The 27550-nt window shown below is 46.9% G+C and overlaps 2 protein-coding genes across 4 annotated transcripts in view; both read left to right on the forward strand.

The window, feature by feature from the left end:
* Positions 1–27550, forward strand: part of FTSJ3 (FtsJ RNA 2'-O-methyltransferase 3) — an 801657-nt gene that overhangs the window by 636360 nt on the left and 137747 nt on the right. The window lies entirely within an intron of this gene.
* Positions 1–27550, forward strand: part of ASIC2 (acid sensing ion channel subunit 2) — a 514503-nt gene that overhangs the window by 451763 nt on the left and 35190 nt on the right. For all 3 annotated transcript variants that reach the window (XR_011325334.1, XM_069786724.1, XM_069786725.1), the window contains exon 2: positions 14441–14591. Coding sequence is in view for 2 of the 3 variants with exons in the window: in XM_069786724.1 (XP_069642825.1) it covers positions 14441–14591 (151 nt within the window). In the remaining variant the exon portion in view is untranslated. The remainder of the gene's footprint in view (positions 1–14440; positions 14592–27550) is intronic.

Genomic DNA, 27550 nt, shown 5'->3' on the forward strand with positions numbered 1-27550 from the left:
CTCTTGGGTTTCCTGCATAGGAATTGCACGGCTCAACCTAAAATCCCCTTTTTATAGGTAGGTTTGGTGTCAGAATAGCTCTGAAGTCCACTTGAAGGAATTTATGAAATAGCCTTTCTTATTGGTGCCGCTAAGCAAATAGAGCTGTGTGCATTTATGTGCTGGATGTGCAGGATATTGTCAGGAATAGAAACTGCATCAAATAAATTCCTCGAAATGGAGAGAAGGAAATTCTTGCTATTCAGTGAGCCGCTCAAACGGAGTGCTAAAGAGCCGAGCCTTTTAGTAGCTGGTGTCAAATTAATTACAAAATAAAGCCTTTACATTTCTGAACAGCTGGTTTTTACATTTTTAGAGTTGATTTTTGTTCGTGATTACTGTAGGCTTACTCCTACAAAGCAAACCATAAAATAAGACCAGGGGAAAGTTGTAAAGGGAGTCATGATATCTGTAATTTCAGGGCCTGACTAGAGTGCACATGCTGAGAATTCAGGGATTTTGGTTCTGGGTATTTTCATAATGGGTACTTTCTCCTTGAGAAAGTTTTTTCTGGTGCTTTTATTAGTTAGGAGGGCAGGAACCAATGCATGCTGCTTGCATAAAAGTTAAAATAAAAGGCAAAAAGTGGACAGGTATAAAGACATTTTATGTAGTTGCTTTTGGAAGCCTTTGCACTGTGCTTTTAGGATCATTTATATTTGGATCAGAGGATGCTCCCACCACTGGTGACATCTGGGCTTCTTCAAAGCAACTTTGGTTGCTGCACTGTGAACTTATGCCGCAGTAAATGGCAGCGAGGGCAAAGCAGAGCTGTCAAGCAGCTTGTCAGCAGCATCTCAGAGAGTGCTTGAAAATAAAAATTTTTTTTTTTTTGAGTGCAGGTTCTCAAAATTTTGCATTATTGCAATCTCCTGCTTCTGCAGCAGCAGCTGATGGCTTTTACAGCAGGGCGGTGGGTTTTGTCCGACAAATGCCATACCCTCCCAATGTAGCATTGGCCAGAGGCAACATGCTTCTGCCCTTATATTAAAAAGAGAAGTCTCTCTACAGGTGCTTGGATACCAAGCCGGGTAGTTTGGATGGGGGACGGGTAATTAGACCGAGGATTTGGCACTTGGTGCTGAAAAGGTCTTTGGAGTGAGGGTAAACCCTCATCTCAGCCTCAAAGCTGGAAGAAGCAGCACGTTTTGGGGGCTGGCGGTTCTGGTGGAGATATATATAGATACATACATACATATAGATACTTGGCAAGCTAATTAAAAGGGTTTTTTTCTACTTTAAAACCATGCTGTGTGCGCTGAACAAACTCATTTCCTTGCCTGGGTTATGAATATCTTCTAAGGTTATTTTGAGCTAGAAGCAACTAAAAGCACTGAAATGGGCCACGTTGGCTTCGTTTTCACGTGTGCTCAGCTCCAGGTTCCAGATCTCTGGCTTGAGGATGGTCCAGAGGGTTGAGGGGTGCTGTGTATCAAGCAGAAGTTTAATTGTACATTTTCTTACCTTCCACAGCTTGGGGTCTGTCTCTAGTTCAGACTGTCAGGGCTGTGTCTCATCTGCACCAAGTAGCAGGTGGTGCATAGTTGGAATGTATCTAGATCTATATATTTTTTAAAGAAAAAAAAAAAATCTGGGATGATCTGGGAAACTACATTTACCCATAAAGAGCTTTGAGTCCCCCTCAAGTGTGAAATGTGCTGTAAAAATGTAAAAAAGGAGCTGGCGGATACCTAAGCCCTTTGGTAGTGAGTAAATAGACTTTAGACCATAGTAGACCATAAACAGACTCTTTGGAGGTCTCCGCCAAAAATATCTGAGTGTTGGTTTTAAGGAGGGATACGGAGAAGCTGCCCAGCTCCCTTGTGTCCTGTTACACCGTGTATTTGCTGTAATGAAGGGATCTCCCTTTCTTTCTCTTGCCTTGCTGTGTTTCAGATTTGCATTTACAAAGCAAATTGTCCCTGTCCCAGGGTTTGGGGACAGCCTTGGGCCATGCTGCTCCCTGCAGGATCATGAGTGTCATTATAATTAACCTGAAATTCCACATGTATTGGGATCTCTTGGGAAGGTTTTGAGTCGAATGAAGAGCTAAGGGATAAAAAAATCCTGCCTTTGGACTAATTGGGCTTTCATCCATCATCAGTGATGCAGCAGGATTGCCCCAGTCCTGGAAGAGGGATGCAGCCACGGAGGAGATGCTCGTGCCTGGCTGGTGCTTCATGTCTTGCACTAAATACCGTGTTGCTGCTGCTCAGCTGAGGGATGTGTACGGCAAATCCTTTAACACACCCCAGGTCATAGCAAGAACCGGGGTTTTGCTCTGTGTGTCTGGTCCTGGGGCTTCTATTGAGTCATTCGGAGGTAGTTCCTAAAATCCCCTGTGTAACTCAAAGCACTGGCTCTGCGCCGTGGGGTTCTGTGTCTCACCACCTGTCTGGAATGGCAAGGGCCTGCTTGGAGCTGTGGCTGTACAAATAATAAATAGTGGCTATAAAATCTCTCGCTGAATTGGCTACTTCAGCAGTAAGTTAAATTAAAAGGCTAACTGATGTTAATCCTTTAGCCAAAGGATGCTTACAGAGTGTTTGAGCTGGTCTGGTTGCAGAGGCCGTGGATCAGGTACTTGTGTGAGGTTTGGGAATGCAGAGTACAAAATCATTTCCTTGCTGTATTTTTTTTTTCTTTTAATTTCCCCTGGAAAATATTCCAGTCCTTTTCATACAGTCTTTGTCGGGCTGTCTCCAAAAAGCTGTCCTGCATTGAACATGCTATGTGTATGTTTGCTGTGAACAGCAGAGCCTGGCCGCTGCTGCTTGCCTGATTATATCAGTACGTATACTCCATAGTCCAAATCTGATTCAATGCCACATAGAAAATTATCAGGAGTGATTTATATTAACCCAGCGGGAGTCAAGTGGATTTGCTCAGAGCATCATCTTTGCCCCACTGCTGTGGTGGCTGGAGATCTCGCTGCGTGCAACCTTCGGCGGGGACGCGATGCTGAGGTGCAGCCCATGCTGGGCTGTGATACCGCATCCCGCGTTCTCCTCCAGCGCTGCTCTGCTCTAAAAGGTGACTGTAAAAATACCAACGTATCATACCTGGTTTACTGCCGCTCAGTGATTTTGAGATCCAATCAATCAGCCCCGTTTACAAGCATGAATTTTTTTTTCCCTGCTTGCCGGTACCAGTTCACCCTGGAATCAGAAAGTTAAGTTTGTCGTGTCCTCGGTGATGACAGTCATATAAAACTGCAGTTGCATTCTTGGGTGAGGGTTTGTGGCTGAAACATGGGCCAGAAAACAGGGCTGCTGCTGTCCCCAGCTTTGCTGGCTCTGCCCAGCTAAAAGGGGGGAAAAAGACCGAAAAGATTTAACTTCCTATAGATAGTCAGCTGAGTAAGAAGGGACTATGGTTACTGATTCTCTTTTTGCAATATCTTACACTCTAAATTTCAAGCATAGGATTTTTTTATGCCTTGCTATAAACAAGTGGCTGTGCAGAGGTGTGCCTCTGCGCTCCCTTGCATTGTCCCATGTGGATGGATCCATCTCTGGGAAACAGATGCTTAGGTGTGATGAATCCTGCCCATCATCAGCCTTAGGCTTAAAACAAACTTTCTCTCAGTTTACATCTATCTGTACCTATAGATGTACCTCCATATGTACCTTCCTCTCTGCTTTGCCTTTCTCCACTGATTGCAGGTGTCTCGGTAGCGGGGTTTGGGTCCACGTTTTACTGTAGAGGCCTGAATTTAGGTGGGATGAAATCCGCTTTAGCTATTATTTTCATATTTTCCCTGCAGTAAGGGGACCATTTGTTCTGCAGCTGTCACTGGGTACAATACAGTTCCAGCTGGGGCTAGACCTGCCAACACCTTACTGTAGGTAATGCTGCTTTGTTTGCCATCTCTCCGGATGATGAAATACTGCATTACCATAATGTATCCGTGTGGTAGGGAGCAGAGAGGCAAAGTACAACGGGATCAAATGAGCTCAGTCCTGGGAGCAAGCACGGAGATGGCTCTGGTCCACCGGTTGCCCCATGAGCGCAGCAGCCACCTCCCGTGAGCCGATGCTTGGAGGTCGTCTTGGTCTACGAGGTAGCAGTTGCATAGCTGGTGTGTTGAAAGCGATAGCGTTTTACCTAATTACAGGCCTGATTCAGCTGACTCCCATCTGTAGTGAAACTCCCACTGTTTGTGTTTGGTGCAGGATGGTATAAATATGGCTACGATGTCTGCGCTCCTCGTATTACTGTAGTTTCCGAACACCTCGCAGGCGTGAATGCAGGTGTCCTCGCATGCTCCTGTGGAGTCAGACACTGCTGATATCCCAATTTTACCTATCCACAGGCTGCGTTTTCCCCACAGGAGGTGAGAAACATGACGGCTGCCTGTCCTGCCCTGCTCCACGCACCCAAAGGGAGTCCTCGAGATGAGACTCACCACCACGCTGATGGCACGTGCACGAGTGACGGGGCATGGTTGTGTACGCACGAGTGATGGGGAATTGCATTGTGTGCACAAGCAGTGGAGAACAGCTTTGCTTGCTGGGATTTTCTGCACTGGGGAACAGTGGGGCATTGCTGGGAGGTCTGTGTGCGGCCAGCGGGTGAAAGAAGAAAGGTACCGTGCATGCAGCCTCTGCAAAGTTCACTCTTCCAAGTGATGTAGCCATCACAAGAAAGTCGAAAAGAGTGCTTTGTGCTAACTTTTGAGCATGTCTAACTAAAGTGCACGGAAGTGCATTATGGAAATATCTTTTTCAATTGACTGTAGAGAAAATTTAAGAGCCTAAATGGTGGTGCTCTGAATTACGGCTTGGTTATATGCCCGCGAAAACCTGCAGTGCAAATCCCTTGGTGTGCAAGGGACACAAAACCATCACCCGACCATATGGCCATGGCCATTCACGCCGGCCGTGGTGGCCAAGCTGGTCCTGAGCTCCTCCCCAAGCCCTGTGCTGGCTGGGGACAGGCTTTGCTTTTTCTTGTGCCCCAAATATTTCACTTCATGCAGAAGTTGTAACACTCAGGGCTGTAAGTAGTAAAAACCTCCCGGGGTTTTAAGCTTCACGGGCTACAGAGAAACGCTGTTTCAGTACAACATTTAGTACTTATCTTCTCTGTGTAAGGGCCAGGGAGTAGCTGCTGCTTTTCCTTTGCAAAAGGCATGAGATGAAGTTGTCCCGTTGGGAATATTTGGAGCTGTTTGTCCTTTTCATGAGGCTGACGCCTTCCTCCTGCGCCAGCTCTGTAGAAAGGCTGGGCTTTCTAGGCAGGGAATGGCCTAAAAAGCTCCAGGCATGAGAACAATTTTACGGCAAGGAGCAAATGCTTCTGGCATTGGCTGGGGAGGAACCGACTTGCAGTTTCTCAGTATCTCAGGAGGGTTGTGGAGGGGCCAAAGGCCATGGCTGAGGAGTCTCCAGCCAATCTCACCCTGGATGACCAGGATGGCCCAGCTCACGAGTGTTTCCCCATCCCTCCTTTGGCTTTGGAGGGCTGCTTGATGATTTTAAGGTACGTGGGAGGTCTGAAGATGGTTGATCAGCATTTTCTGGAGAACTCATTTGGTACATGATATCCTTCCTCAGCTGGAGGGGTTTGGGTTTGACACCGACCTTTCCAATCCAGATGTTTTATCCACCCTCTTTGCTAAGGCTCCATAGCACCTGCATGAGTATCTTCACAAGGATGAGTGCTGGGGGGATCTGTGGGCTCCTGTTGCACACTCTCGAGGTATTTTTGGCAGGGCCATACAGTAATATTGCTGTTGTCACTCCCAGAGCTGCAGCTGCTGCTGGGCTGGAGACAGAGCTGCGCTGCTACTCGGTAGGGAGTTCAGCAAGGGTAATGAAGAACAATTCATTAAATGAATCAGTGGGGAGAGGTTCGGAAGACAGATTGTAATTATTATCTGAATTAATCCTGTCCTTCAAGCCGTATGCTGGCACCTGTTAAAAGGCTCCAGGGCTCCTACTGCCCGGATGCACAGAGCTCGTCCATGGGTTGCCGCTCGTGGAGGGACAGCCTTGGTGGTCACGAAGGAGGAACGCAGTACACCGTCACCCGCCTTTCTCCTCTTTCCACACCATCTGCTGCTTCCTGAGGGCATCATCCAGGTTGTCGTCTTGTCTGACCTCGTTCAACCCAAGGCTGGTGATATCACGGTCCCAGCCTGGCGTGTCTCGGGCCGTTGACCTCATTTCACCTGTGTGCAATGCACATTTGTACATGCCGAGTGGCCTCACGCTTTTGCTGGGGCATTGATTTTTGTGAGATGAGAAACTTTTTGTTAAAAAAAACCCCACCCTCTCCCCCTGCAAAAACCCCCAAACCAGTAAAAAGTGGAGGATTGCGTTCTGCATTGGGTTACTGAAAGACTGGTGGATGAAGTTCTGCAAACCAAGTCCTGGGAAATTAAGAGATGTTCATGGGTTAATTTGTGTTCATACGGGAGATGAACCTTTGTGGGATCATGCAGATATTGTTCCCTGCGACTAATAAATTATGGTCTGGTGGGACAGAGCTCCTGTCGCATCGTCCTGCGTCAGTTTGTTATGTGTGGAAGTAATTAGGGCTTGATGGGGATCAGAGAGAGGGTAGCAGTTTTCTTACTTTATGGACCAACATAATTCTCAAATATTTGGAGCTTCACCATTATAGTTTATTCGTTTGCTGCCAGAATATTAGTGCTATATTTCTTTTTAAATATCCACTCAACCAGTGCTAAATTGCAGTGATCGCTGTGGAGGTGATTTATGCCAGCTATAAGGACCCTCCATAAGTACTCACCATTCAAACAAATGCTTGCACCAATATGCCATTACAGGGAGTGGCTGATTGCACAAATAAGAAGAAAATGGCAATATCTCTTAGTGAATTAAATGCGCCAGCCTGTCATGCCTCTGCGTTAGTGCTGCTAGAGTTTAACTGTTCCTGAAGGGTAGAATATAGGTGTATGAATTGTGATCCACTGGGCGACATTTAATGCCATCCTATAAAATAAACAAATTAAAAAGACAGTTGGTCCCGTCCGGTGGCAAAAACTGGTTTTGAAAGTGGAGATCGATGTGTTAGGAGTGTTATGTATTATGTAGCAGCTTGTTGCAATGGTAGACTATTACATTTGGGATGCTGGCCGCTGCTAGATTGTAAAAGAAATAACATTAATGCCAGCACAAGACTATGTTAGCCTCAGGTGGTACGTAGGACCTTGAAAACTTCTTATTTAAAAACAGCAGGCTTGTATAAAACCAGAGCTGACATCCCTGCTGTTCCCATACAGTCGTGCGACAGCGGTGCCCAGAGGGGTGCGGGCAGACATCGAACTGATTTCAAGGCAACATCTCCCTGCCTTGCCTTGCAGAGTTGCTTGACAAGCCCCACTGGGATATCCCAGTCTTGGAGGCCGAAAGGAAAACCCTGTCCTTGTAAACACGTCTCTGACAACTTTTATGGCTCTGCTTTCTGGAGCTCCATCCCTATTACTCTTCTCTGTTGCGAGATTAAACCTGACACCATGAAGGATGGATAATACTTTGCTTGTCTGACATGCTTGTGTGCCAGGTTTCCAATAATACAAAATAAACTTGGATTTAAAGAGAAAGCTATGGCTACCCTTTGAGAAGGAGAAGGTACCAAAGTATGTCATCTGTATGCATTTTCCCTCCTGGTTTATGTTAATGTTTGAAAGAGCTGTACCTGGCCTAATGGTCTCTCGAGGCTGACAGACCAGGTCACCTTTTTAATCCATGGGTCTGGGAGTTTTTTGTATTCCCCCAGTGTCTTTGTAGGAGTGAGGTACGTAGTCCTCTCCAACAAGGAGGATTCCCTGGAGAGGGTTGCATCCCCCTCTGCATGGGATAGGGACTTGATTCCTTCTTTCCTTCTGTATTTCCATTTGGAAGGGAGATGAAGTCCTTTCTGCCCGTTAGGTGTGAGTTCTCTCCTTAGCAAGCTGTCACTGCAGTCTTGTTCTCCTTTGGAAAGAGATCCCCTTGGGATTTGACGCTTCAGAAACCTGTTTATTGTAGGCATCCGTTGCAATTTGCTCTTTGCAGCCATCATTTCATTTTAAATAATGTACTGCTACCTCCTGCCAGGGTGTGAACAAATGGACTATCGTGATGCGCTTGCATGGAGCCAAACGGACCGTGCTGTTCCTCGCACCTCGAGTGAAATAATGACGTGGCTCGATGCCACCGTCGGCTCAGCAGGTGCCACGGGAGAGCTGGTAGCTATGGGAATGTATCGCTCTGCCAAAAACTCAGAAATGAGGTCTTCTTTCCTCCTAAACAGGATCTTTTTCCTGTCATCTCATGTGCGTTCCTGCCCAAACCCATCTCTGTTCTCCCCAGGCCCTTTCAGCTTCATATTCCCCTTCTCCTGGACCTGTCTGGAAAGTCTCTTTGTTTTCCTTTTTGCTCTGTTGTCCATGATGCTGTTGGATTTGGCTTGATAGGATGTGTGTGTCTGAACGTTTGTGTACCACAATTGTGCAGAAAATGATTGTGAAGGATGCTAATTTGCTCTCTTTTCAATGGTTAATACCTTAATCTGACAACTAATGTCTTGCCTTGTCAGTGAGCTCTAGCCTGCATCTTTGTCTGGATTTAGAAAAGTAATTTACAGACTTAAAATTACTTGCTTTTACCATCATTTTGCTCCATATTGAAAGGGTAATTTATCAGCAGATATGCTTGTCCTGTGTATGCTGGTTATAAACTGTGAAATACCTTTTTCTCTATTACTCCAGTCAGGCTTGCTTGCATTTTGAATATCAGTCTTTTTTGGACTATTGGTTTGACACACAGCAGGATATACATTGATGTCTCGGAGCTTTTGATGGTGTTGTCTTCTGTTTTGTACATGGAGTCTGTTTGAGATACCCATGCTCTGCTTTTTAATTTCACAGGATACAAATTTTTCCCTTTACATGCTAAAGAAGGGCTCACCGTGTCACACAAATACTATTTCACAGATTGTGAACATCTTTACCTTTGTACTTAAATGGGGATTTTCAGAGGAGCTGTCAAAAGTAACCAGTGATCCGTCAAAGAAAAAAAATGGTGGTTTTGTAGACTATTCTCAAGGTACAGGTTTGTGTTTTTTGTTTCTGGCTTGTGCTGGACCTTCTTTTTATTGCAAGTTAAAACATTACTAACAGCCAGCAGTGCTGTTTTCCCCTAAGACAAATAAACTGAGGTTAAATCATTCTGCTTTGCCTCGTGTTTACTGTCTCAGGTGTACCACTGCAGTTGGTATATACTGATGTTGTCCTTTCCGAACAGCTCTATCCTTTTATTCTGGTGATCTGATAACACTCTGAATCCTTCCCTGTTATCAGGGGGCCCAAAAGAGCCTGAAACAGAGAGGATCCCCTGAAAAACTTATATCTTCCTAAATTATCATTCATAGCAAAGATGAGAAGGTGAGGAACGGCACAACCCCATTTAATGTGAGTTGAAATGAATGCATATGAATTTTTGAACTTGGCAATGTCTTTCTAAATGCTGTTGTAAATAGTCTTTTATAGCTTCTTAGGGAAAGCTGGAAAACCTGGTGGCTGAGGGTCTCGAGAGAGTAACTGCGGTTGTCCAGTGCCGTAGTCTGCCGCCGTGGCTGGGCATTGAGCACCATGGCTAAGCCCTCCTGTGCATGGCTCGGCTGCGTGCAGGGCAATTTTATATATGGGGATGCCATATATTTATATATATGGCATTTATGTATGGTTTGGTAGGGGACTGTCCATATAGGCACCGGGATCTCTCCCGGTAGAGGAGGTGGAAGGAGCCTGCCCAGGGTTTGAGGCAGAAGGTAGCTGGCAAGGGGGCATGGGCATCCTGTGGGAGCTGTGCTCTGGAGGAAAAATGAACCCTGCGGGGCTTTCCTGAATGCCCCCTGGCTCTCTCCGGTTCCCTCCTAAGCAAGGCTGTTGCCCTCAAAGCCTTTATCGCTGTGAAACAGCTGCTGGTGGTTTTGAGCCGAGGTTAAACACCGTGTCCACGTTCAGAAAGGTGCTTGCTCCATGCAGCGTCGGTGGAGAGCAGGATGGATGGGATGTGTTTTCTGAGATGTGGAGAGGTGGTACATAGAGGTGAAGCTGCTGTTATGTCTGGCACGTTGTGTATAGTAGGGTGGTTGCTGCTGGGACTGTAGTGCAGGAGCTAGCAAGGCCTTCTAGGGGCTTCTTCAGGGGCTGGTAGGGAGGTTCTGTAGCTGCAGTGAGCAGAGTGACTTTCCTCCCTTCCTTTCATTCTTTCTTTCCCATTTTTTTTGCCTGTCTTATTTATTTGTTTGATGTATTGGTGACTCATTTCTGCCTGGGAACAGGGCTAAGCCTAGTAGAAGATTGCCCAAAGGCATCCCTGGTCGCTGCTTAAGCATTAATACTGCTTATAGCTCACAACTGCCTTTCCCATAGGGTCCCTGTGAGCAAGCTTGTCCTGCAGGGAAAGGCCATCATTTCTTCATCCTCAGTTTATTCTCTTTGATTTTCAATTCTTTGTGCTTTCAATCCTGGGTCCTCTTAGCCCTGGTGCTGCTCTCCCAGTGGGGGCTGCTGGAGGTGAGCAGTGGGAGCAGTGTGCAGCCAGCTCAAATCCCGAGTGGAGGCATCTACGTGGGGTTTAGTTGGATCAGAAGTGTGCTTTGGGAGTGCATCTCCCAACTATCCTCACTTACTGTGGTTTGGTTTACACTGAGGAGCTGTCTTGGTGCACTTGAGCTCAACTCCTTGTGGATGAAACTTAACGGAAAGATGTGCTCCAGCCCAAATGGGCACCCAGTGCATGGAATTGGGCTCAAGCTGGTCCAAAGGAATAAAAAGCCGTGAATCAAGTCTAGCATTTTGGTCCTCCTCCCCAGCTGTTTTGCTCTGTAGGTCTTCTGGTCTGTGCTGTTTGCTGATGTGTCTATAACTTGTTGGTCTCCTCTTGAGCACTGGTTTTTTGCTTAGCCACTGAGCCTGGTGGTGACCCTACCCCAAAGTCTTCATGCTGTATGCTAGCTCTGGTACTTCAGCAAAGATGCCTGATTCCTCATTAGGACGTGTTCATGTTCTCCGTCCTATCACAATCATGGTTCTGGTGTGGCATTTGGCTGTAATAAGCTGTAAGTAACTGCCTGATTTGCAGAGATAGAAGGCTGGATATGCACCAGGAGCCTTAATGGGGATCTGTGCTTGCTGGTGGCCCTATCAGTGATCTGGACGAGGGGATCGAGCGCGCCCTCAGTAAGTTTGCAGATGACACCAAGCTGGGCAGAAGTGTTGATCTGCTGGAGGGTAGGAAGGCTCTACAGAGGGATCTGGACAGGCTGGATCGATGGGCCGAGGCCAATTGTATGAGGTTCAACAAGGCCAAGTGCCGGCTCCTGCACTTGGGTCACAACAACCTCATGCAACGCTACAGGCTTGGGGAAGAGCGGCTGGAAAGCTGCCCTGCGGAAAAGGACCTGGGGGTGTTGGCCAACAGCCGGCTGAATGTGAGCCGGCAGCGTGCCCAGGTGGCCAAGAAGGCCAACGGCATCCTGGCCTGCATCAGAAATAGTGTGGCCAGCAGGACTAGGGCAGTGATCGTCCCCCTGTACTCAGCACTGTTAGGCTGCACCTCGAGTACTGTGTTCAGTTTTGGGCCCCTCACTACAGGAAAGACAGTGAGGTGCTGGAGCGTGTCCAGAGAAGGGCAACAAAGCTGGTGAGGAGCCTGGAGCACAAGTCTTGTGAGGAGCAGCTGAGGGAACTGGGGTTGTTTAGCCTGGAGAAGAGGAGGCTGAGGGGAGACCTTATCACTCTCTGCAACTACCTGAAAGGAATGAGGTGGGGGTCGGTCTCTTCTCCCAAGTAACAAGTTGTAGGACAAGAGGACATGGCATCATGCTGTGCCAGGGGAGGTTTAGATTGGATATTAGGAAAAATTTCTTCACCAAAAAGGCTGTCAAGCATTGGAACAGGCTGCTCAGGGAGGTGGTTGAGTCACCATCCCTGGAGGTATTTAGAAGATGTGTAGATGTGGTGCTTAGGGACGTGGTTTAGTGGTGGACTTGGCAGTGCTAGGTTAATGGTTGGACTCGATGATGTTAAAGGTCCTTTCCAACCTAAATGGTTCTGTTCTAAAGAGCAGCAGAAAATCATCAGGCTTCCTTGGAAATGTTTCCTTACAGAGTCCTAGGAGCGATGTAGATGATACCAACAACACCTGGATTTAAGCTGTGTCTCAGATGGTTCCTGGGGCTTGCCACTGCTCAGGAGCAGATGTGGGGCTGGGAAGCACTTGCATTTCTTCCATACATGTGTCAACACAACCCGGGTTTTATGTGGCTGGGCAGGTTTCCCATCTTCTCCTGCTGTGCAAAAGAAACATCTGCCAGGGTCGTGGCAGATGAGCTCTTGGCCATGGCCAGCAGCCTTTCGTGGCCTTTGATGGTCACTTGCTGAGGGTGGAGCGGGGGGATGGAGGAATGGGAGTCTATTCCTTTTCAAGTCACCGTTTGATTTCTTTTTCTGGGACTGGGGTCCCAGACATGCAGCTGAAGGGAGCCTCAGGCCCCTGTCACTTTAGATCATGTTTGTTGGATAAACATGCCCTAACTGTAGGTTTTAACACTTAAATTTTTACAGCTGCAAAGGGCCATATAAAAAGCCCCATAAAATTGCCTGGATTTATTTGGCTAAAGACTGCACTGGGTACATCAGCATCTAAATCCTTATTCAGCTTTTATGGTGCGCTGTTGCTCTCGATACAAGCTTGCTTGTTTTCCCGTGATTTTCACTAATGCAGGTTTCCTTCTTGCTGTATTTTAAACTAGCCTAATTAGAAATTTTTGACTTCTGCCTTCAGAGCCTATCTGGGTAAACTCATCTACGGGGCACGGGCTGCTAACACAGGCTTACTGTTGTTCAGCTTATCTTTCCAGCTTGAATGGTTTAATAGGTCAGTCAAGTATTAAAATGGGTTTTTCTCTTGGATATAAAATCTTTTTTAAAGGGCATTTTTTTTTTCCTGCAAACGCTTCATATTCACTGCATCCTTTTTACTCCAATGGAAGGTTTTAAACTTGAATATGATTTCATATTTCTCTTTTTTCACCTGCTTCCCTGATGCTGTGATTATAAGGCATATGTCAATATTTGAGAGGAATAAATTGCTGATGACTCCAGCTTCTGTTTAGTTTTATGAATCATCTTGGGGTCTTATGATCTCAGCAATTGCATTAGTGACTTGTGATCTCTGGTGGGACTGCAGCCAGTGTGCCGCTTGGTGTTGGACTCCCTTCGTTCTGAATATTCATTACTGGTGTTCGCCGGTTGCTTACTGATTGCAAAACCTGGACTTTCTGGAGCCGTGAAGCAGCAGAATGACTCGAAGACGACTCACGCTCCCCATTTCACACTGGCGCTTGTCAGAACTCACCACGTGCAATGGTTGGGGGATTTCTAAATGGCTGTGAGCCATTTTATCCTCTTTCACTACTGGAAGAAGTTCTGCACATCTGCACGTCCCCCAGTCTGTCAGCGCAAGGCAGAGGAGGCACTTGTGTTTTAATCTTTCGTTTTCCATATGTTCTCCCAGTTCAGAGGAAGGCTGAGCGCAGGACTGGTCAATGCCTGAGACCATCAATGCCACCGCATCAAAGATGTGATATCTCTGCTGCCCCACCAAAAGCCACCCCACTTGGAAACCTATGTCATCCCTGCTTTGCGGAGCTGCTGGTGGCCTGGAAGCCCCCACCCGGGCTTTGCCCAGAGTTTCTTTCAAGAGATAGGCCAAAATGAGACTAAAGAAGAGCAAAAGTGATGGAGGAAATCTTTCCTCATTTGCCCAAGTGTTTTTAACTCTTACTATTTGCCAGGTAGTGGTAGAGTGAGGAATTAATGGAATATTGTATTTTTTTGTGTCGGGAGAGCACAGGCATCGTTCACATTGCTCCCTTTGGGTGGAAAGCAGTGGGCATGAGCTGTGCCTGCAGGGTTTGATGTTCAGCAGCTGGGTGAGCATGGAGTAAGCATGGGCTTCAGTGCCGGCATTTCCATCCTCTGAGGATGAGCCCAGCTCTAGGTCTGCAGCTGTGAGCATGCAGCGGTGATGGACTGGGGTGCCTTGCACAAAACCGGGGAATTGCGTTATATTTTAGTACAAGCTCAAACACAGCGTGTACGTGTGTTTCTCAGAGACTTAACATGATATGACTCTGCTGAACTGCTGAAGACATTTGTTAGCTGCCCTACAACAGCTTTCCCTTTCTCTCTTCCATCTTTTATTTTCTGTAAGGAGAACACGATACGCTAAATGATTAAACTGGGTTAGATTTATCTGTGGACGTTTCCCCTTCAAGCTGTGGCACGTGGCCATTTCTCATCTCTGTGCCCGCGTTCAGGTGGGAAGAGGTGTTGATTATATGGGAAATATATTATTTCTCTCTTCTCTCCTTGCAGGTGTTTACAAAATATGGGAAATGCTACATGTTTAACTCAGGAGAAGAAGGACGGCCTCTTCTTACCACGGTTAAGGGTGGGACAGGCAATGGACTGGAAATCATGCTAGACATACAGCAGGATGAATATTTGCCAATATGGGGAGAAACAGGTAAGACCTTCTTTTTCCTCCTGCAAACATGCATGTACTGGTGATTTTTCTGGAAAGACCATCTCATCCTTCCCAGCTAGTGTCTAAACCAGCTCTTGAAAGCAAGAGGAACTCAGTCTGTACAGAAACGAGTTGCTTTTCTTCTCGGTGTCTGCAGCCGCCAGTTGGGACCAGCATTTCCATAGTTCAGCTCATCAGTGAGCGCTGGACTTGGGTGTCTCGGCACCAAAGTTTGGGATGCCACACCGGAGTGTCATCACCTGTCCTGGGACAATGGTGGGCATTTGTGGGTGACAGGAGGTGCGGTGTCTCCTTCAGATGCTCCAACATGTCCGTCTTCCCTAGAAAGGCATTTTTGGGAGGCCACATTCAAGGTGGACCTCCAGCTGCCGTCTGTGTTTTCCTCCTCCTTGAAATCTGGGGACGTTCGTTGCCCTAATTGTTGTCTTTGCGTGGGTTAGGGCTGCCTGGGTGGACCAAGGGCTCGGCTCGTTGCACTCAAAGCATTTGGGATGGACGACATCTGTCCCTTAACGAACCCAACTGGGTCAGGCATCTTCTGAAGAGCCAGCGTGCTGCACTGCAGCCCTCTAGTCCTGGCACAGAGAAGGGCAGAGGGTGCTGAGCAGAAAGGCTGGGGCTGGGTGCTGTCTCGTAGGTCTCGTGGGTTGGGATGGCAGCACTGGGAGTGGATGTGGAAACGCTGCCTGCTGCAAGGGCAGCTCAGCAGCTCCTGTCATCCCGACTGAGCTGCCGTGGTCAAAGTTGCTGGCAATGCTGGTTCCAGTTTCTTTAATGAACCCTGCTGCAAAAACGGCGGGTAGGAGGCTGGGCTCTGCGAGAGGGGTGGCACGGGCAGGGGACAGCATGACGAGTGGCACGTGCCGCCAAAGCCACCCATTTACAGCAAGCCTTATCAGTTCTTCAGCAGTGGCGGCTGCTGTTTTCATGAACCCACGCTGACATTTTAAACAAAACATTCAAAAGCGTTGGAAAAATTGCCAGCCACTCTGTTTCTTTGGCAGTTGCACGGCAGAGCGTAGCAGTGGGAGTTTTTCAGGATGAGGTTGTCTGTGTTTATTTTGGGGTATCAGGAAAGGGAGAGGAGCAAATATCACTTACAGTTTTGTGTTGCCATTGCTCTGTCATCCTGTGCAAGTGAGTCCCTTCAAGCACCTTTCAAACTTCGGCTCAATAGCAAAGGGCAGAGTTGGTTGCATTCATTCAAAACTTAAAATTTATTTGTGTTTTTTAAACAGATTCCCACAGTCCCGTCAATCATTTAAAATTGCACAGGCTTTTATAGCAAGAGCTTTGCTTTCCAGTTTTTAGCTCATACTCAAAAGTCAGCCTGATCTGGCCCAGGTGAGGGGGAGGAGACGGTGATTTGAAATAATAATTTCTGACTTGTTGCGTTTGTCTGAAGTCTTGTCCTTTTAAAGGCAAACCAGGTTCACAGTACAGAGTGGGAAGATGAAGTGCATCTTCTACCTCTGATGCTTTATCACTTATGGGCTGCCTTGGGGGAGCTCCTGGGGGCAGGAAACCACCACGTCGACGGCTTGGGGATGTAGCAGGCACGAACAGCCACACCACAAGCTCTATATGTACAACCTCACTGGGTTTTGGACCCCTCTGAGGCTCCTCATGGAGACACAGACCTTATGTCACACCCTTCTTGCTTTAGGCTTGCTTTTTGGAGCTGCCTTTTGGACGCACTTTAGGAGGAACCCATCCAGAAATGCGCTGCCTTTAGAGCTGTGCTTTTCTAGCGCTGCGATGCTGGGAAAGGTGGATCGGTCTCAGCTGGGTAAACCCGACTCATTACACAGGAGACAAAAAAAAGAAAGAGGCAGGTGGAGAAGTAAGCTGGGAGGACAAAAGATGAGGGAGGAGGATCAACTAGGTCTCGCTTTTGCTGTCTGACAGGGAATCTGGACAGGGGAGCCTGTGGCACTGGGGAGGAGGTTTCCAGTCTGGTACCTCCGCATCTAGAAGCATTACTGTTGTCCAGAGGTTAGGTGGGATGGCAGCTTCTGCTCTGGTTGCTCCCTTTAGACAACTTTCAAGCCCTGCATGTGGCAGAGGTGCTTAAAACCTGGCCATGGCTGTGGACTTGAAACCTGAGGCGGGGAGAAAAGCAACCCCAAATGCATTGATTTTTTTCAAAAATCTTGCGGCTTTTAGGGTCTTTTGAGTCCAGACTTGACTTTTGAGCACATGTGGAAGGAAGCAATGTACCCCTTTGATTTTCAAGATGCCCCTGATGATGTCCTGCCCTCCCATGACCTAACCACTGCTAATCTCATGCATATTTAATTTAAATTTCCACTCAGCTAAAGGTTAGAGGCATAGGGAGGGATTTTCGTGTTCCTAGAACCGAGTTGATGTTATGGGGCTGGATTGCGCTAGGATAGTTGTTAAGGTCTCTACGTGACCATGAAATGCTATAAGATTCAAGGCAAAACTATATAAATAGGGTTCTTGATTTGGTTAAACTGTATAGGAGAAGCTCCTGGACTTGTTGCAAGCAAATTTGGCCATGTTCTTACAGGTCCATGTAGAACTGGTACTTGACTTTGAAGCTCATAAAACATTAATCTCTGCCTTTCAACAAGGGATGTTTTCATCCTCCACATTCTTACAGCACCTTGTACAAGCTGTCTTCAATCTTCATTGAGCTCTCTGGACACTACCGGAATAAAAATATTAACTATAGTGGTTAATAGTTGCTGTTCCCATGGAAACACTTAACTCAGCTCTTAGTAGGTAAGTGAAGGAGTTGATGATTTCCAAATATTTGCATAATAATGTAAATGTGTTTGGAATTAAATCTCCTCAGCTGCTACCACTGGGACTGTGCAAACTTGGCTCTCCAATGGAAAGCTTTGTCAAGGGCACACAGCTCTTGGCAGTGAACTTCAACCCTTGCTATGGAGAGGGATGGGGGCAGACGTGGGGTGAGATCTTCACGTTACAGTGCCAAAGCCACGTGTAGGCATGGGGAGGTCCAGCCATGGGGATACCTCCAGGACAGAAGGAGTTGAGTTTTTTCCTCCCAGTGAGTTAATATCTCCATTATAACCTGAGTTGTTCCATTCACTCCTTATCTTTTAACTCTTTAGATATTTCTACAGACTAGTTTTGCGGCTCCGTTCTCCCAGTAGCCATCCTGTACCCAGCAACTGCTCTTTTAGTTGCCTCCTAGGCAATGATTTTTGTGTGGTTGGGTTACTTTACCTTTTTTCTCCAGTTTCCAACTTCTGCAGTGTCCCTCAAATGTGGCTGCTCAAACCATTTCCTTTCCCAGCTGGTTGTCCCATGTTAATCCAAGTTTTCCCAGAGCTATCTGGAGCCGTCCCCACCAAGCTGCTGTTTCAGACATAGTGTTTGCACCCCATTAGGGATTCACAAATGCTGAAAGTGGACCAACCTCTCCCATCACCGCAGGGAGGTCTTCACATGGAAAAATATGCATTTCTCTGGCCCATTGTGGTGGCCTTGGCTCATGCTTCCTGCAAGGGTCTGTCCCAGAGAAAACAGCCACCTAAAGAACCCTCCAGGCCCCAGTTTACTTCTTCTCCATCCCAGCCATGGCCAGGACACCCCATGGGACCTTTTCTCCTGCACCCTGGGTCCCTCAGCCCCTCGTTGGCACAGAGCAGTTATGGTTCTGTTGGATGCAGGGCTGATTTTTATCAATGCCAAGTTCAAATGGTGACATCTTATTCTGTATTTAGTCTCGTAGCTGCTTCGCTTTTTTGCTCCAGATCTGGAGATGCCATAAAACCGCATTCTCCTTCACAGCCCTGCATGAAAATAGTTGGCGCATGGACTGAAAAAATCCTGATTTTGCTGCTGGCTGCATGCCTCAGGATCTCAGCTTTCTTTTTTAAACTGTTCTTTGCAATTCAAATAAGAAGTGAAGAAGGAAAATATTGGTTCGTAGCTTGGGATAGGGCTGCTCCGGGAGCTGCCGCCACCATGTCACATTGGCATATGCTTTGTAATACAAAAACGGATTTAATTGTTACTGACTCGGCAAACAAAATGAAGCGTATTGTCACTCTAAAAAGACCTTTACCGAGTATCCATTAATATCTTGGGAAGCTGAAATACCTTGTCTAACAAGTTGCTTGTAATAGAAAAATACACCTTTTGCTTGACTGTCTGCATATGCAAGCCCATTATTTGAACATGTTAAATTTATGTGCAGTCTAATTTTGGAATAGCGAGCATACACAGACTGTTTCAGTCTTGATTTTCAAGTGCAAAGAAAAGGGTATTTTGACTGTGTCTGGATGTCATGGCATCAGGCAGCCTTGCCATCTTTGGGTGTGCAAAAATATTATGTCAGGACTGTCAAAATCATGAGGCGTGTGGAAAAAATGACGATAAAAAGAAAAAGAGATGAAAATCTGTGTCTTTTGAATTTTACACTTCTAGAGTTTATATTTTCTGGTATTTTACTTTAACCATGACTGTACCAGACATGAAAAGAGTTGGGAAAATAATTTGTCTTCTGAAGTCTTCTCATCATCTTTGTGCTTTAAAGAAAGCGTTAGATATTCCAGGTGGGAATCGTGATGCAAACAAACAAAAAACCCAGCAATCCTGCATGGACGTAAAATGCAAGATGGAAAGATTTATACCAGGGAAAACTCTTTCCAGTAACCAAGAGGGAAACGGCAAACCACAGACTCGGAGTAGCGTAGGTGGAAGCCGCAGCCACTCGTACATATGGCACGGAGTCTCCCAAATTCTGCGGTTACGCATCTTTGTCTCACAAGATTAGGCGCCAGGGAGTGGCGGGGCTGTGGAGGGTGTTTGTTTTATTGCACTTGATAGGGAAAGCGGCAGAAATGCAATCAAATATAGTAAAAGAAACTCTAATTTATAGTGGTGACTATTTGATTGGAAAGGGAATCCATTTCTGGTTAATCTTTCTGGAGTGGCCCAAGGTATTATATAGTGACCTAATATAGCAGCACAGTAAATTGGAAATCACTCAGGCTACAGGGCTGTAAATAAGAAATACAATCAGAGAGTTCTGCGTTTGTGTTTCAGAAATTGTTGGATAAAGACGAACATTTCATACCAATTAATCAAGTAACATGCTGAATAAAAAAAGGGGGATGAGAAACACGCTATAAAATTCCACTAAGAAGCAGCATGAAATCTATAAAGCTTGAGGCTTCAATCCACTTAGGAGACTAGCACGTACTATTATGGGCTGCTATTATTTAACTTGATAAAAACCACGGGCTACAAGCAAGACTTTTGATCTAGGTCACACAGAGAAAGTTCTCAAGCCTGTTTCCCTCACACCCAGCCCATCTGGATTGTAGTTTATTATTTGTTTCCCAGCAGGGCTCTTTCGTGCTGTTATGAAGTGGTGGGTACCAACCCCTGCCATCAAATGGTGGATGCGAGGGAAGACCATCGGCTGGTGGCCAGAGGAAGCCCCTCTCCAGGGGACTGTGGTTTGGGAAAAGGAAAAGCCGACTGTGTGTGGTGGGAGCTCAGGGACCAACCTCTGCCGTGCCCGAGGTGCTGGATGCTCACCCTCCCTCTGGGCATCACTGCGGGGGGAGCTGAGGCATGTCTGTAGCATTAATCCAAATTAGCCAGAGGTGCAGGTGGTCTCGGTGGCATTGAATTTCCATGCCACTGCTTTTCTTCCTCATTAAAGCTGCCTTAATTCCACTGATCTCTTTCCATTTCCAAATTGAATTCAGATAAATTGAATTAGCGTGGCTTTAATTTTGAACCAGAGCCTTCACGCAAGCCCTGGTGCTGTAGAAGTTAGATCAGATTTGTTTGCAGCTGCTGGCTGTTCTTGGAAGAGCCGTTTGGGTCCTCCTTGAGTCCCTAGAGGGGGGAAGAATGGCAGTGGTGCCATCCATGCTGTGACGAGCAACGCTTCTCAGCCAGCCCTGACCTTCCTCCAGCTGCACCTCTCTGGGCCCTGGCTCACGGTGGGATGCTTGAAGAGCAGCGACGTGGCTTGGGACATCACGCCAACACCAGCACGAGCCTCGCTGCCTCGCTTTCTGCACAGCTTGGGATAGGTGATATTTTAGAGAAGGTATCTCTCTGGTGGCTTTTTTTCTGGCAAAGAATAGGTTATCAGGGCTGCGTTGAGGGATCTGCCGCCTGCTTTGGGTTTTGGGATCTGTAGTGGAGCATATCCAGCACCTGCCTGAAGTTTGGGATGCTCCAGGCGTCAGACCAAAGGGATTTGCAGCACAAATCATCCACATTCGCTCCTTGCAGCCAGGACCACGGCGATGCTTTTGGCTCGAGACAGGGATGTTCCTTCTCATTGCTCACAAAAGCCCTGATAACTTTTGGGATCCTGCAGCTGAATCGCTGTGGAGAGGACTTGGAAGGGGGCGAGGGTGACCCCAGGCAGATGCGGGTGGCTGGAGGCCAACGCTGCCAACCCTGAAAATTCATCTCGCAAAAGTTTACTGATGCGGGCGCAAATTCAGAGCGTTTCCATGGTTTCTTTGATTTTTTTTTTTTCCCCTGCCCTCTAGGATTTTGTGCCAGGCAAACCAGATTTAAACAGCATCTCTGTGCTGCTGAAATGGGTCTGCGGAGCGTTGCTCCTGCTGCACTACAGCATCTTATTGCAAGGATTTTTACAGCAAGGAGGGACAGTTGATTTAGCTCAGGGGTCAGATGTGTGTCCCCCCTTCCCCAAAGCCTCCCAAGCCCCGGCACTTGGTCTCCAGCTGTGCAGCCTCTGTGCACAGTGCATTAATAAGCCCAAGTCCTGGAGCATTTGATTTGCCAGCTGTGGAGAGGCACAAAGCACTCACTGTCATTTACTTCTGCATATTAATAGGATTAGTGGCGGTTCTTCATAAATCCAGGCCTCCTTTTGCTTACAAGGGATCTGAATTCAAGTGGTGGAGGAGGCAGCCGGGGCTCCCCCAGGTCACGGCTGCAAACCTGCCAGCCTTCTGGCATGGTCTGAGGGGCTGTTTCGGATTTACACCACAGGGAATCGTCTGCAGCCTTTGAGCCACCAGCGTTAACCGCAGAGTTTGGGAAAAAAAGAAAAAAGGCACTGGTTTGTGCATCTGCTTCATGCACAGCTTGTGGAGTTCAAAGTGGAATAATTATAATTAACATAAAACTCATCTCTAAATATAAAATAAGTAGGAAATGACCTGGGAATGGAAGAAGTGATGGGTAGCAGCAGGTACGCGCCATGGTAGGATGGTGGGCTACGGCAATGGCTGGTAATGGCTTGCACAGAAATATATTGTACGTGTGTTCATGCAAAACCCTGAGCACGTTTTAAAACGGGAAACTGCTTCCTAAAAGTCCATGTGTTAGTGCTGACTCCAGGGCTTCTCAGAGTTTTTGCAATTTCTTTTCCATTACGGGGATGTTGCGAGCAGTTGCCTCCTGCGTGCAGCCGCGGCTGCCTTAGGGCAGCTTTTTTGCAGATGAAACTCTTGTTTGCCTTGGAAGGGTTGGTTTTCAATTTCATTTATCAATTAAAATAAAAAAGGAAAGGAAAAAAAAAGAAGAAAGGCAGGGCAAGGTGTGTGTAAGAGTAACTTGCCTTCTCCAGCACTTTTCAGCCTGGAGCATTTTCACCAGCTGATTAACAACCCGTGTGTGTGCGTGTAACAGTGCAGGGGGATGAAATGCTGCTCCCTCTGGAAGGAGGAAAGACCAAAAAGACGTTTGTTATTCACTATAAGAATACATAATGGTTTAAGATGCAGAAAATGGTACTGAATTCATCTGGAAACTGCAGCAGGGACTTGGGGAGCCGGAGCAGGACAGCTTTGCTTGGCATTTAACCAGGGCGCTTGGGTTAAAGCCCTCTGTTATTACAAAAGGAGCATCCTGAGATCCTGAACTAACAACTTTCCCTCCTGATTAGCTTCAACTAATCTTTTATTAAGGAATGCCAGATAAGACACACCAGCATTTCACTGCAGTTTTACTCGTGGTCTTTAGGGGATGTGGCAGTGCGCTACCTTGCTCTCGGTTGCACGTGGGGCTTCGGTAGCTGTTGGCTCCTAACGGTCTGCAGGGCACTGCACAGATTTGGTGGTGTCATGCTGCGGCAGCGGTGGTGGACATCCCTCCCCAGCTCCTCTTCCACCCAACACCTTGTCTTCCAGCAAGCCCGAGCAGAGAAATGAATCTTGGCTGTCGTTGGATTTCAATTTTTGCAAGAGCTTAGAGCCCCAGAAAGGCACAAAATCGAAATCTGAGTAAGTCAGGACAGCCACAAAGCCATAAACCTGATATCCCCCGTCACCAAGGGTGAGCCTCGTGTATCGGCTGTTTATGAAACTGCGAGGTTTACTGGTGGTAATCGGTGTGTTCGGAGCCCTGCACAGACACCTCTGTGCCAGAAATATTTCAGATTACAGTCTGCAGTGAGAGCCCGTAAAAGCGATGAAGAAGATTGAACTAGGATAGTAATTTGTTCCATGACATCAAACTCATCCTTAGAGAGTCAAATTATCCTCGCTGCGTACGTCCCTTTCTGCAAAATGAAGTAGAGCTTCCCGTGCATAAATCTCCTCTTGCTTAAATGTAAGCTATTAAATGCTACCACAAAACGACTTCTGCTGAACTGCAGTCAGTGCCGCAGAGGGAGAACACTGCTTACTTGAAATGATGCAAAAGGTTTAGCATTAGCAGGCAGCAATAGTTAGCCAAGGCAATAGAAAAACACCCCAAACCCTGATGACACAGGGTTGATTCATCCTTCTGAAGACTTGAACGTCCAAAGAGATAAATGGTACCTATAAAGCAGCAGTGACCTTGAGCAGAAACAACACTGAGGCGTTTGGGCCAGAAGAACTCGTTGCTTTTTTGCAATAGGAAACTCTGATCTCAGATCAACTCATCAAAGGCAGCTTGACCTTTAGGAGGCTGGTTGGTGTCACCTAAAGGGAGGCGTAAAATGTGCTGCATCTTGGACCTTTTCCTAATGAGAGCAAGAATTCATTCAATTAGCCGGGTTTCCCAGGGAGAAAAGGTCAACGTTATTTCCACCTTCCACCATCCCCCTGACAACCAGAGCATCCACAAAATTAGGCTGCCACTAAAAATTAATTGTGTTTGCCTGAGCATACTCATCAATAGCGCCGGAGTGAAGAGAGGCAGCTCAAAGGTTACTTGGGTTTTTGTGCCTGGGCTGTGTCATTAAGGTTGTCACATAACCGATATATTCCCGTTTGCGGTGAATTGCTCTCCAGGGCCTCTCAATGTTATCATGGATCTGGAGAGAGCCAACGCAGTTGTTGAAAAAGCTGTTTTTTCTCTTTTGTGATGTAGCAGGTACTGCTGTTTCCATGTGCCCAGGAGATTGTCAGGGGTTGATCCAGGCTCGGATTGCCCCAAGGATTGATGTTGGCCATCCAACACAGCTTGTGGAATGAAAGGACTTGAGGCAGGGGACATTTCAACTTGGTATTAGAATCAAGTGGTTGGTTGTTTGTAATAGATAGGGGGAAACGTTCATTTGTAGCCAGTCTTTAAAGTTTGGGATTTCTGAGCACAAAAGAGGTGGGGTTTTTAGCCATCAAGAAGAATCATTTCAACAGCTTTGGCAGCTGGTAAGCAGACACGAGTCTGAAACGTGTGGGTTTTTTGCAAGGGATTTCCTCACCAGACAGCACAGGCGAGTCAGTAGCATCCCCATGTTTTGACCATCATGAGCTTGATGCTGAGGTCCTGGCCCATGAGCTTGTCTAAGGTACACATTTCAGAGCCATCCTAGTGCAATCAGCACATCATGCAACATCCACTAGGTCCAATTTGTGCCGGTTTGGCAGTAAGACACCCAGAATTAAAAAAAAAAAAAAAAAAAAAAAAAATCACAGTGCTTGTCTGCTGCAGGTGTCTCATCTCCTCCTTTCCCAGCACCCAGTCCCCTATACAGACAAATATGTGCAGAGCAGTTAAGACATGGCTGGGAAAGCTGCTCATATTCCTGTGCTTCTACTTGAGAAGTTGTGTGAGCTACTGTGAGAGCAAGGCTTTTTCCTTTGTAGGACTGGTATTAGCAAGCACAGTGAGACGTCTCCAGTCACATAACGTTGTTAAACTGAAGGCTGTAAATATGTATCAAAGACTTAATGAGAAAATCCTTTAAGGGATGTAGATGCTTCAAGAGCTTTTCTTAAAAAAAAGCTCCAAAGTCAGGAAATGTTCATTTAAGGCAAAACTAAAGGAATATAAACTAGGAGCTGACTTTGGGAAATCTGGTAAAGCAGAGATAAGGCACCTAAAATCAACGGATACATGTTCCAAAGCAATGCCATGCCGCATTAAAATTAAATACGCATTTAATGCTGCAGCTTTCATTAGTGTCTTTGTGGCTGGTGTGTAAAGTTAAATGTCCGTAGCCGAAATATGAGCGCTCAAAATAGCGAGAATTCGTGGGGTAGTAAGGAGACATGAGAAAAAGCCTGGCATGGCCAATGTTGCAGCTATCGGCCGGTGCCCAGGTGGCTCGCGCTGAGGTGGCAAGGTTTGGGGGCTGCTGCCTGCAGCCTCAGCCTTTGCTGTCCCAGGAGCTGCAAAGGTGTCTGCAAACATCTGATTTTTTATTGCTGATTTTTCTGAGCACTGGGAGTGAAGTATTGGTGACTGTGGTGAGGTTTTGGAATGCTCTCTGGATGCACTGGTTTTACGTGAGGGTAATCCAGGTCATTACCCCTTGTTTCTAGTCTTGACCCTTCTCCGAGTGTCTTCGTTTCCCTCCGGGAAGACAAAGAGCTCAGCGCATACTAATCGATCTCACAGAGGTACCAGGAGATTTTGTGGCTAGAAAGCTCTTTGAAGATAAAAGTCTTTTGCAAGTGCTAATTAAATTTAATTGTATTAATCTCTTTGGTGCAGGGATCATCATTTTGCTCCGACTTTGTTCAGCCCGTAGCGACACGGGCTCTAGTTGACGTTTGAGACCTCCCAGGTGCTTCCTAAGGCAAATTGCTGTAGTCCCCACGCGGTGTAAAGCTGTGCTGAGGATGACAGTGGAAGGGTTTTCCCCTCCTGTAGATGCTCTGGAAGTGTTTCACTTGCACTGAGCAACGTGAGTAGAGCCCGGCAGTCTTCTCTTGAAAACACCATTGCTTCAGCCAGCTCTAAAGGAGCAAATAATCTGTCTTTCATGAGATATGGAGCAAATAAAATATGTCTTTCCTGAGATAATGCAGGACTTTGTGAAAGAAATCGAGAAGCCCCGGTGCCCATGCCCCATGTAGGAGCGCTCCGTGAGGGTTTCCTGCAACTCCTGGTGGCTGCTCCTGACCTCATCTCATTTCATCATCGGGCAGCATCACCAAATTTTCACTGGCCTTTCGGTTACGGCTCTCTCATTGCTTGTTTACAAGACAAAATAGCCAGTGGTCCATGTTGAGCATCTCTGTCAAAGAGCACAGCTGTCTCTGGTTGCACTGTGTCTCATTGCAGTAATACAAAGTGCTCAAAGGAATCACAGATGGCAAAGAGCATCTCGAGCCTGCTTCTGGATGGCTGGAGAGCAGGTAAAGACTATCTCATCAGAACGGAAGAGCAGAGGGGAAAAAAAAGAGTTGTGATTAATTATTCAGCTTTTATGGAGGTTAAAAGAAGGGCAGGAAAGAGTCAAAGCTCCTCTCTCATCAGCTTGCGAGCAGTGCATTTCTGCCGCCGTGTGTACTAGATCCCTGATGGTCTGATGTGTGGAGGAAAGATGAAAAGGGAGAAAAAACCTTGAGTGTGGAAGGGTCCTTATCAGCTCTGCTGTGTCTGTGCTGCCAGAGCTCCAGCCGTTGCAATGATACGGTGGTGGCACCTTGCTGCAGAGTCACCTGCACCAGCACTGGGCTTCACTTGAGGTGGTTGGAATGGGGAAGGAGTTGACACTCGCTGGTTTAGAGAGGGTGAAGGGGAAGTCCTGATAAGTCTTCAGGTATGGGAAAGACTAAGTTGGGGAGAAAGGGAGGGACAAGCCGTGGTGGGTAGGTGAAGGATGAATGGACTTGGGTGGTGGGGAGGACACTGCATGAAGTCCTGGAAAGATGTCTTCTCCTCCTGTTCTCCCTTGTGCCTGTAATGGAGCGAGGGAATCCCATCTTCACTGGAGGCTTTAGGGACAGGTTAGACGGCAGTCCATCGGAGGAGGCTGGGACTGCCGTGCTGCAGCCCTGGGGCAGGAGGTTGGGTTTGGTGGTCTCAGCAGGGCTCTTCCAGCCCCGGCTGTTGAGACAGGTCACCTGCAGCATGACGTGTGGGTGATGTTACTGGTGACCTGTGCTGCTGGCACGCTGGCATCTTTCTTCTGCTTCTTCGGGACACGTTTCTAATGCTTTCTCATTTTTTGGCAAAGTGAGGTGTGCCGGGTCATGACTGTTGATGGGGCTGGAAGACTTTCCTGCTCAGTGACAGCATAGTGAGATCGCAAAGCCACGTAGCAATAAAAACCGAGCTGTTTTAGAGCTGCGTGGTATGCAGAGGCACCACTACCTGGGAAGAAACCCAAGCGTTTCGGGGCTATCTAGGGTTGGTTTTGGCATGCTGCCACCACCGATGTATACTTTGCTACCAAACACCCTGCAAAACTGGGAAGCTTTAGGAAAGAGGACTGCGCCTGTGTTTTGTTTATCAATTTTAATATTTTTGTTGTGGTTATTACTTCCACTACTACTATTTAAGGAGAGGCTTATAAAGATTAAGAGAGGGAAATGCCATCTGCGGAGTTTGGCCAAGTGACAAATTATACTACATGATGTCGTTACTCAAATATTTTGGAGAGTGTGAACAGCGGAGAAGGGAATGATTGCCATTGCCTTCTCTCAAATATATACATACAGAAGGAAAAGTCTCTTTTCTTCCAGTGGAAGGTCAGCGTAAGAAAATCAAAATAGGTGTCTTTGGAAGCAGGGATGTGAAAGAGGTTTCTGCTCTTAAACAGCCCCGTATACATC

This window comes from Haliaeetus albicilla, chromosome 7 (assembly GCF_947461875.1).
Source record: "Haliaeetus albicilla chromosome 7, bHalAlb1.1, whole genome shotgun sequence".
Lineage (NCBI taxonomy): Eukaryota > Metazoa > Chordata > Aves > Accipitriformes > Accipitridae > Haliaeetus > Haliaeetus albicilla.